Here is an 11,683-nt window from a genome sequence, read left to right as displayed (position 1 = left end):
CTATATCGATAGTTAATATACGTTGTACTTTAATTTGTACGTCATACCGTTGAATTATAACGGTACTACCAATGCTGGCAAAGCGATTGCAATACTGCTCTCAATTCATGCACAATTCAATATAATCGATGCGCGGACTAAGGAGCTCCTAGAATTTGTGTTCGATAGTTCAAGTCCGAGTCGATTGTTTGCGAGATAAATCCGTCCAAGGGCTTCGAAATCGACATCGCGCTTAAGACAGATAATTTACTTGTTTGTAAATTTTGCGAACACATGATGCGTAGGAAGCAGTCATTGTGGCCGCTTTCTTTACATGTGACTGTAAATCAAAATCAATAATAAAGTTATGCATTATACCTTAAACATCGAAAAGAATATCAAGCGCACACATGTGGGGATCGATGAAAGCATAAAGTGCCCCAGCGCACGAAAGGAATATTAATCGCGAAAAATGAGATAATAAATCATATTGAAAAATTACATAACAAGTGTTATCAACGTCCGAGTTTTCTTTCTCGACGTCGGTTACATCCTTTCAGAGTATCTTCTAACAAAGACTTGTTATCGCGAGCAAAATTCAATGTCGAAGAAAGGGAGGCAAAAGTGCCTCGGATAAGAAAAATTAATGAAACGCTTATGCTTAACTTATGGGATTAACGTGGAATAAGAGAGTGACATGGAATGACGCGTGGAATTAAGAAAAGTAAAGGGTGAAACAGTGCGCTACATTAATGTTAGAAATTAACCTAACGGATATTTCTTGTAGAGACGGCTTTTATCATTTTTATATTAAATCTTGTAACGAATGCGAATTGCGTGTGAATTGGTCGTTTTCTCGGGTCGAACGTGCTCGTGCAATATTCGCAAGGGTATCGCGAGTGAAATGGGTGCTATTGGAATGTACATAACAAGACGAGGGATCGAATTAAGGGAAAAAAATAGGGGAAAAAGCTAGGGGAAGAGATGATAAAATGGCTGAGACAAATGGCCAATAGGTTCGCTGTCTTGACGGCATTGTTTCGATAAGCGGCGGATATATATAAGTTTGAACTAAACTCCCCTAAATTGTAACTGCTAACAAATGCCGACAGCGCACGAATCGCGAAGTCTGAGTGCGTTATGTAATAAATCATGTAACACTCTCGTCGCTTCGCGTTACTTCGCGGGAGATTAATTTACACGAGTCGACGTTGTTGTCGAAGTTATGATAAAATAGCGCATAAGTTCAACAGCAATCGCGAATAAATGGAAAGTGTAATATGATCCTCGAGCGAGGTCGGAGAGAACTATGGCTATTAATAAAATTGGTTACTAAAAGCGGCTTGTACTGTTACCCCTTATTGCCGAATAAACTTGATGGTTTACTGAGGAAATCTTATTCTCTAGCGTATCCGTACAGGGAGAACATTATCTTGTTTACGAAGGAGTTTACTGCTTCGGAACATTATCAGGAAGAATATTTTCTCGATGCTTGATAATTTTATTTGTGTCATGTTAAACAAGTGTACTCATGTCAGCCAGATTGTCTGGGCGAATAACAAGATGATCTTCAATTTTAATTTCAACGAATACATAAAACGCGCGATGTAAAAGGAGAAGAGCGTGGATTACGAGATTAAAATTGAATCTATTTTTCTCGAGCGCATATACCAACCTAATACGCTACGGAATAATATAATATTCTATATCAGAGGAAAAAGAAAAAAAAAAGAAGGCAAGGTAAGGAATAGCATTAGAGAAGATGCCGATACGAAAAGCACAAGCATCTCTCGTGATAATTAGATTGCATCTCCTCTCTCTTCGAGAACTCATCCAGTCTTCTCGCCCGGAACAATCGGCGAAGCGGACGAAGGAATGTGTCTAAATTAATTACGAGCCGAGAAAAGAATTCTCCGCAAAGAGGCGGATCCATCGAGATCGACAGCAGCTTCGGGCGATCATTGCGAATGATCCCGAGGTCGCGTCAGAGAGAAATAGAGGAAAAAAAACGAGAGAGAGAGAGAGAGAGAGGGAGAGAGATCGAAGGAGAAGGGAGAGAAACGGAGCACACGTATACGAGGGTGCTTCTATAATTGCTTCGAGAAGTCCTCCTTCTGATCGATCCCTCGATGAAGAAAAAGACGCGTTCATCCCCCGGTCCTTGCTCCCCCTCGCTTGGAGATATATGCGCTTGTTTTTTTCCGAAAATACAAAGTCGCGATCCGTCCGAGCGCCACACACGTAGGTACATGTGTACTTTGCTCCTTCGACCATGCGGGGCGGATCGACGCATGCGTTTTTCCCGCGCACCCTTCGCGGAATTATCTTGGCCGTGAATCGAGCAGTCTTCCACGGCCGTTCCCGAGCTTGCTCGCGATCCGCGGGGGCGCTCCTTGGATCGAGGGAGGATCGCGCGCGTCTCGAGCCGCGAATTTCGCGAAAAATCGCAATTACGTAACACGTATGTATGCGCGACAGCGTATCGTGCAATGTGACACATTCATCCCGGTAATGGGATGACTCGAAGAGGATTGCGCTGCACTTCCGGTGCGCGGCACGTGCGGCTTAGGGGTAAGCGAGAATGATGCAACGCACGTGAGATCCCTCGGTTAAATGTCATTACTCCCACAAGGGTGAATTCCCATCCAGCGTTGATGACGTAGATACCAGAGATTGTTCAACTGATCGAAAATTGAAATTCATGACGGAACGGTTGGCGATGTTACAAGCGTAATTTGCATTCGTCGCGCATCGCTATATTCGGATTAATTATCATTGTTAAGAAGATACGACAATAGATGCTCGTTCTCCCGCCGTGTCGCAAACTAGATTCATTCGATGTATTTTGTTGCGAAATGTTTTAGCTCGAGCGACAACTCGTGCCATGTCTCAACTATGTAAAGGGGGAGGGTAAAATAGATGCCTAAAGCACATGCATGTTAATTACGAGAGTTCGATGAGATATATTTTATATAAAACCTTCTCTCTCTCTCTCTCTCAAGTTTCGCAGCAACGCGTAACGCCTTTCGAAATTATTCGAAATTACCTCGTAATTATCAAAATTTTCATTCAAAATGTAAAACAATTTTAATGAATGACATTCGAATTGGATTGATATTTTTTTTTCGAAATTTAATCGAATACATTTTTACACATTACCGTTTTATTTCTGCACGATTGTTTTTTCAAAGAAGCGTACCAGGCTGGAACGAAGCGTGGATCGCAATCAGGCTGCAGCTAACCGATTATCTTTATAACATATAAGTGAAGCGTGCACAAAAACTAAGTTTAACGATCAATAGAGGCCTAAGGCGAACGACTATGTGTGATCTAGCAGCGTGTGACGTGCGTAAAAATTTTAATAGCGACCTTGAACTCGTTGATTAATTTGCATATTTGAATGGAAAATTTCAACTAAACGTTGCCATCGAATGTAAAAGCTCGGAAATGACCAATTAATTTTCACGTGTAACACTCTAATTGAGACTCCCACGCGATAACCCAAAGTTTAATTATCAAGACGTTTAACGTTGAGCACTATAAAAAGCGGCATAAAACCGCGCGACGATAATTTGGAGATATTTTCTCAAGGAAAATCCACATTCGAGGATTCGTCGCGCGTAGAATCGTTATTATTTCAACGGAATTAAGATCGCGCGAGGACATTCCCTAGAGCTTTCTCGTAGAACTTCATTATGCGTAACGCATTAACTGTGTGCACGTTTCACGGAAGAATAAATAGCGAAAAATAAAATACGCTTCTTGACGCAAACTTGCGTTGGAAGAATTCCTATGATGCGTGAACTCGTGCATAGCTGACGCGCAGTAAGGGCTCGTGCACGGATACTCGTTTAAAGGGTAGGTAATCGTTTATGCACGGGTAACTTCGCGATGCATAGACATTAGTTGCACGCTCGAGAGAAACGTCGAAGGGTAAGCGACTAATTTTCCAAGTTACATTTGCCGTTTGCATCGTGGCGCTCGTCGCAACTCACTTTGATCATGCGAGTCCGACATATCTCGAATTGGGAAGAACTTTGTGACTCGCGAGAAAAATGTCGATCTTACTTGATCATTCTTTTTATTGTTCAAACGCTGACATTTATTACGTTGGTAAAAATAATGCAACGCGATAAACATTTTCTTCCCCGAGCAATTCTCGCGGAATGATTAGTATTGCTGGTATTTGTCAGAAGAGACACGATGCAATGCGATGCAATGGGAACTTTCTTTCTCCCAGCTTCGGAAAAATTCCAGTAAAATAAAAGGTCTCTACATAATATTAATATCCGTCAACGCGAAATGGGAAAGTGCGATGACGCGTGACGACTATTTTCTTTTAGATTCAACAATCCCGATAGAATGACTCGTCTAATTCTAGCAATATCCACCTAGCTATTCAGAGAGAAAAAACGCAGCATAGCAATATTCTCTAATTTTAATAACGTCAACGATGTAACTCTGGTATCGTCAAACCTTAGCGTCTGTTATCGAAGAGAAAAAAAATAGCGACGCAAGAGAGATCTGATAATAATCACAATACGAAGTGGCCACACGCATTCGTAGCATCCACTCTCGATGCACCGTTGATTGGCTCGACGAGGTGCGATAGAGTTTAGTTGTCGCGCGCTCGCGCTTGAATAGCCGATATCGAGCAGGGAAGAGACGAGAGAGGGTGTCCTCAGGAGAGAAGAAAGCGTCTACGGCGAGGGATGATGACGGCAGATACGTGGGGTGTCGAGGAACGATGGTGGGGCTGGACGATGAGCAGCATACCGGCAACGGACGGCGCGAGTTATGGTGGTAAACGACGCCGATGGATGGTGGGGTTGAAAAGTAGCGCGGCCATTTACGCTCGTACAGGATAAAACAGCCGCACCTGTGATCAGTCGGACCGAAGACTATCCGAGAGACGATCGTTTCGGAGGATCGGAAGAGCCAGGCGGGATGATCGCTCCCGACGAGACATCGACAGTCGTTCGCGACGAGAACCGAGGTAAGCAGCACCTTTCTTCGTGACGAACGAAGACGGGATTCGATTAACGAACTGTAATCTCTCTCGAGGAGAGTTCCGTATAACTACTTCCCCGCGAAACGGAGAAAGAGATCGTCGTTAGACGACAGAGCGAAGAAGAAGCTTCTGTAACTGAGAGGGATCTGTGTTTATCCCGTAAACGTTTGTTCGAGAAGTTTGAGCTAGGATGCTATCGCCAGAGCGGAGAGTCGAAGGTTCTCGCGACGGAAAACTGGGTCTGGCGAGGATAAACTTCCTCGCGGCAGGAGATTACGCTGACTGGAGAAGGATGATGTTATGAGAAAAGGACTTCCAGAAGAAAGGAATAGCTGTTTGACTAAAGGTTTTTCGCTGATCATAAGGGACACCTGTCGAAGGTATAAATTGCCGTTCTACGACTATTTCGTCTGTTTCGCCGAAAATTATGACGCGTAATAACGGTCACGTGACCGAATTGTGAACAATCTCGCGAACAAACAGAGTGTCGAAAAATGAGTTCTTTGAGAAGGACGATCAATCAGTCGGCGAGGGAAGGCACGTCCATGAGAAGGCACGCGCTCTCCGGGCCTACCACGAAGAGCATGAAGAACGTTACCCACGCAAATGCGGTGCCAGCTTCGCCGTTGCGATATAGGACCAAGTACGAGCTGCGGAGCATCAGTTTGGAGGGCAACAAGGTGCTGCCATGGACCGCCAGGTAAGTCTTCAATTTCCTAGCAGACCTCTCTTCCTCGCATTCGTTGGAGGCGCATCTCTTTTATTTTTTTATTACATTTACAATGAAATATTTATGGATGCCGCAAAAGAAACTACTTATTTCTAATTTTTTGTTGCTTTTGCAAACTGTCATCGAATGTCAGCGATTTTATTACGTAATTAACGCTAAAATTTTCTCATAATTAAAAGGAAAAAATATTAATATTCTCTCTTTAATATATAACATTTGTAATAAATGTCGTATATAAAATACTAAAAATATTCAAATGAATAAATATAAATGAAATATAATTTAACAACTTATTTTATTAGCGGGGGAAAACAAATTATTAGTTCCTATAAACTTAAGCACATTTTTCATGAAAGTATATAAGAGCTTATGATGCGAGAACTTGAAAGAATAAGAGTTTGAAATGTACTCTTAATTTCAAGAACTGCGCTTGATATCAATCGTACAATAAAACGTGGCTTGTGAAAGCGTAGGTTTTGTGTAATATGTCTTTTCAGTCAATCGATTTTATATGTTCTACTTCGAAAATTGCCTGGCACTTGAAACAAATATCTTGGGAGTTTAATGATTCTGAGATTAAGGTATTAAAGACAGTACGAAACCACGAGTAAACCAATCAATCCGAATATAAAGCCGAACAATCACGATCCCCGCGATTGGTCCATCGCAACTACTGTCGCTTGCTGATATTGATTAACGAAAAACAAGCGTTTCGATCGCTTTCGCGAGCGATATAACAAATCCGCTTAATTATTTACAGGTAAAACAGATTGTGAGCTTCCCAATCGAGATTTGTGAATTATTAAATATCAAAATTATACGTTATAATTAAATCTGGAAATTATTATTTCGCTCGAGCATGTTAAATTTTTATCGTATAATATTTCATTCATATTTTTATTGCTAATATAATTTTTTATAATACATAACAGTGGCAATGCAAAAAAAAACGCTCCTATTTATGAAACTAATTAGATTAATGTTTTATTCAAGTTGCGTTGTGTTGAATGAAATTCTCGCAAGTTAGTCGCTTCACCATTTAAAAACTCTTTCATCGTCAAATTAATTATTTATTTAATTACACATGTGCAAACGTGATTGAAAATCGCAGCGATGCGAATGAGAATTAACAAAGTATTCGAATGACGTACATATTCCAGGATATTCCGATTCTAAATTACCTTGATAAACATTGCATTTTCTTGATTAACTTTTTCCTCGTGCACGTATTTCACATGCCCGTTGACCCGAGAATTTCCAACGCGAGCCAGTAATGTAGGCTCAATTTTACACAGTCGCTTATTAAAAATATATTCGCGACATCGTACGCTTTTAGGGCTATGCCCGACTTTCGCGACGTTAAGCTTCAACTATTTATATCGTCGTCGGTTATTCGGTGCGATAACAGTGACGCTTGACAAACAATGCCCCGCGGAGAAACTCGGCTTACGGACGGCGAAACTTTTAATTGGCGGGGATTCGAGATGCGTGACTTTAAAGCTCGATTAGCTTCGCGTAATCCCGGTTGATGAATACCGAGTGGAATGGAAACGGTGGTCTCGAATTGGACGAAAGTTAACCGAGATCGCGCGAACGACACCGACGCGATCGCAATAATAAAAGCCGAGATAATCGGCGCCGCAAAGCCAACGCGCGGATTGCTCTCTAATCCCCCGGACGAAACGACGCACGTAAATCACGTAATATAACCGTATTACACGGTTACGAGTATACGCGCTCATAATGTCGTGATTTACGAGCGACCGGTTTGGAAATGATTTGAAGAAAAGTTACGTCTTGCATTGGGGAGAAAACGCACTGAGAAAAATCATTTGATCGCACCAACAAGACATCTGATAGGCATTTTGATTAAACCAAACAGAATTTCTAGTTATCACGATAAGACTCGATTTCTTACAACTAGAACGTTTAATGGATTTTACTACAAGGATTTAGTTGAATCTATAAAACTTGTCGTTATGTTAACTAAACATGGACACAGCGATGCCATTTTTCTTGTAAGTTTAGTATTATAACGAAGAAAATTTGGTAAATTTAAGAGGAAGAAATTAATCATACTCATCTAGTAATTCCTAAAGGAATTTTGATTCGTCCATTTTCCAACAGACATACTAGTTGAATCTACCAAATTTCTAATTAATGCAATCAGATTTTTTCTCAGTGCGATACTTGCTGGATATGATCAAAAGATGAGAGAAATAAATCTTTTCAGAATCCTTGTTTCCGATCAGTTCGCAAAAGGCTGTCGCGATGTTTGCATTTCCGTCATTGATTTTTAATAAGCCGACTACCAGTGCTATTAATTAGTTCCTTTCAACGACCAAAGCGTATCTGAATTAATTCCACGATGGAACATTTCCGTGGCATTTTCGACTGCTAGATTGAACCACGTATCTCGCAAATAGAAGAAAAGGAAACGATTCGCAAAAGTGAAAAAACTGTACGCGATATTGTAGTTTTCGCGGAGAAAACAGATATCCCGGAATCGAATAGCAATTTAAGGATAATAGGAAGCATTTAGTTTCACTCGCGTAATGAGAGGGACGAAGTAGCACGTAACGAAATATCATTAACAAGCTTTGTTATTAAGCACTGATGAATGTTCACATTAGCACGATAATTAGTCATAACTCATAATTACGTTTTGTGATTCATATTTATCCAATTGTACTTGCATATATTATTATAATTAAGTATCGCGAAAACTCTCCCTCTCTTCCTTTCTCTCTCTCTTTCTTTCTCTCTCTCTCGTTGTTTTCCAGAAGATTTTATTACTACGTTCAACTGTGTGTTACACACCACGGTTGTATCACACTTAAATCGTGAAAATTTAATTGCTTTATCCGCCAACGAAGCGTTCAAGCGACACACCGTCTTCTTTATGATCCACTTTGTTCCCCTCTGGCGGGGGATAATGAGATTAACCCTCCGCAAAGATGTATAAACCGAAAGCATGTACGTTTCGAAGCATTTCTTTTTTCATAGAGTCAATAATGTTATAATTTCGACGTGAGATGAGTATAATAATTTTTAACATATACATGGATATATCATGGATATATTAATGTAGAGAAATATTCCTTCAATCTCGTTCGGAAGACGAAATTAGAAAATATTATGTCGATTCTCTTTGAATACTATTAAAAGCTTGACAGCGATTTAAAGTTGTTTAAATTAAGTTAAAGAGTAATTTAAAGCTATTTAAATTGAATTAAAATAAATTTTTCATAGAAATGTTTATTATTATGGAAAGAAATCTTGTGAAATATTTACGAAACTACTCGCGGCATCATCGCTAGTTTGCGAAACATTAATCAAAGACGGTTCATCTAAGACAATTAATATTAATTTAACGATTACTAATATTAATGCGGGAGAAAAATTGTAGCAACAATATCGCGCCGACGCGAGTAATGGCACCGCGATATCGGATTTTGGTGCCTCGCTCTTTATAATTAACCCTTTTGCTATTGGACTGGGCCGAGTGTCGGCTGCCGCTCTTTTGTGTCAAGCCGATCAATCTCGATCATGCTTGACCGAGCGGAAGTCGACCGCGGCATCTCGATGGTAAACGTAGGGGTATCGGGGCGAGACGGAAATATGGAGCATATAAGGGAGATGAGAGATGCTATAGCAGGAGACGGCGAGAGAGAAAGAGAGAGGATAGGGTGAGAGAACAAGGGAAAATCCGCGAGGAAAAACGGAATTACACGGTTAGCCAAGTACAGAAAGATAGAGAAAGAGAGAGGGAGAGAGGGAGAGAGAGAGAGTCGACGTGAGACGAGAGAGTTAACCGGGAGGTGTTATGATCGCGAAAGAACTCTGGTTTTCGATGACTCTCCGGTCTCGTTGAATATATCGTCGAATTACGTCACCGCGCTGCTGGCCTGCATTCGGAAGCACGCTATATCGATTTTGTTGATGCATAACGAGACTTTTGTAGGTACGGTATATGAATAAAGACGTAAAGACGATGTACGTCTTCGGGGATATATCGGGTGGTTTGATGCCGTCCTTCGGTTTAGTGGCTACTTTGATGACTTTTCGGGTCGTTGACCTCTCTTTCCCGATAGACGCTTGAGACGACGGAAGATAGATATAACTATATTTCACATACATCGGATTTGTCACGTTCATTACGAAGCTATGAATAGACTTTACGTAAGCATACCAGACATACGCGACGTTTAAACGTATGCAAATGTTTAGCGGATGTGAAACAGAGACACAATAGTAATGATAAATAAACATGAGTAGATATAAAAAGAGCTTCTCTTAGAAAAATACTAGAATCAATCACGTGTTATTGAAAAAATTTAATAATCGAATTTAGCTTCTCGAAGACGAATTACAAAGAGATTGGAAGCATATTTTTTATGTTATCTTTTCCATAATTTTAGAATATTGTGCCAGTTCATTTATATGTTTCTACTAAATTTTTTCTTGTCTAAAATTTTCATTACATTAACGTTAATGTCCAGGAAAAATGTATTAATTCTCGATGAAAATGTTAATTCTCGATGATATAATAATTCCCTTTTTTTATCACTCTTAGCGGCCAAAGAGGAAAGCGGAATTACCATTTTTGCGATAATGAACGTTGAAAGCTCGACTGGTCTCTGCGATGGGAATGCATGTATAATACACATTAATGTGTACGCGCGCCTACCTCGTGACTTTCGATTAACGTATGCACTAATTATCTTTATACGTAAAAGAAAAACGGCTGACACAGTCGTGTCTTACTTGATCAAAGCGTACGTTTCGTACTTATATCTCTCTCTTTCTCTCTCGCACTTTTACTCAGTTTCACAGAAAATACTAGAAAATACTAGAGAATACTAGAATATCAAGCGACGCGGTAGCGTCGCGACGCCAAGTACATAAAAAACAAGTCCAAGCATTGAGTTGAGAGTCACTGCTCTCGACGCGGCGCTACCAAGTACCGGAATTTCGCGTCATTTCGCGTCAAGTAAACTTTCGGTTTAAGATATTTAATAAACTAAAGCCGTAATCAAAAATCTAACGACATTTTTATTATAAAATGTGAATATATGCTTTCGATTGCGACCTGTTTGAACAAAATCGGTGCAGTCAATCCCGAGAAATGATGATCGAATATCAGAATTGTGACATTTTTCGTTTTCCTTCCTCATTTCCAGTGTCTCACGTACATATGCTCGCACGCACACACGCAAAGCGAATTTGTCCCTCAAGCGGCGTTCACATCGCTGCGTATACGATTATCGCTTCGATATGTACAATGCTTTAAGTGACAAAATCATATGTGTACATGTGCGCACATACGTGTGATTAAAGTATAGTGCGGAATAGTGTAATATGTATGTGTCCGTACGTATAAAAGATAAATTTAAAGTATAGTGTGGAATAGTGTAACAAGGAATAGAAGTGACACGTTAAGGTTATTTGTTTAAAAAGACAGAAAAGAAGTGTGACATATTATTAATAAAAGTTATTATCAAGCGACGTAGTAGCGTCGCGACGCCGAATGCATTGATTAATAAAGAAAAACCCAGTTTTGTGACACTTAACAATCGCCAAATGGACTGTGATTCATCAATCAAAAGGTAAATATTGTAAAATTTTTGTCTTTCTATTTAGATTATATATTTTGACATATTTTGTGGAATATATTTGTATAATTTATAATTATATATTAATATATATGTGTGTGTGTGTGTGTGTGTGGGTGTGTGTGTGTGTGTAGAAATTTACATATTTCTGACTGTGCACTCATAATTATAGTTACATAGACATTTATTATATTTGCCTGCGTAGACACAAATATAGTTACGCAGAAATATTTCCTACATGTATAATGATAATTATAAATAATCTTTTTCTGCGTAATCATAAATTGTATGAATAGATTACTTAGAAGAATAAGGTTAGATATTGCATAGAAGTAGGAAAAGTGTAAT

The 11,683-nt window shown here is 39.8% G+C and overlaps 1 protein-coding gene across 2 annotated transcripts in view; it reads left to right on the top strand.

Moving 5' to 3' along the window:
- The first annotated feature begins 2,327 nt into the window (after window positions 1–2,327).
- The window catches only part of LOC105253684 (GTPase-activating Rap/Ran-GAP domain-like protein 3), a 28,443-nt gene continuing 19,087 nt past the window's right edge, over window positions 2,328–11,683 (top strand). The window contains exons 1-2 of one of the 2 annotated variants that reach the window (XM_011261874.3): window positions 2,328–2,550; window positions 4,323–5,690. In XM_011261874.3, coding sequence (XP_011260176.1) covers window positions 5,485–5,690 — 206 coding nt within the window. In that variant the 5' untranslated portion in view covers window positions 2,328–2,550; window positions 4,323–5,484. Of the gene's footprint in view, window positions 2,551–4,322; window positions 5,691–11,288; window positions 11,330–11,683 lie in introns of those variants that run through there. The other variant, XM_011261894.3, reaches the window with a different exon arrangement.

The sequence above is a fragment of the Camponotus floridanus genome, unplaced genomic scaffold, assembly GCF_003227725.1.
Source record: "Camponotus floridanus strain SB8 unplaced genomic scaffold, Cflo_v7.5 scaffold22, whole genome shotgun sequence".
NCBI lineage: Eukaryota > Metazoa > Arthropoda > Insecta > Hymenoptera > Formicidae > Camponotus > Camponotus floridanus.
Note: the sequence above shows the minus strand (reverse complement) of the source record. Positions and strands in the feature narration are given on the sequence as shown.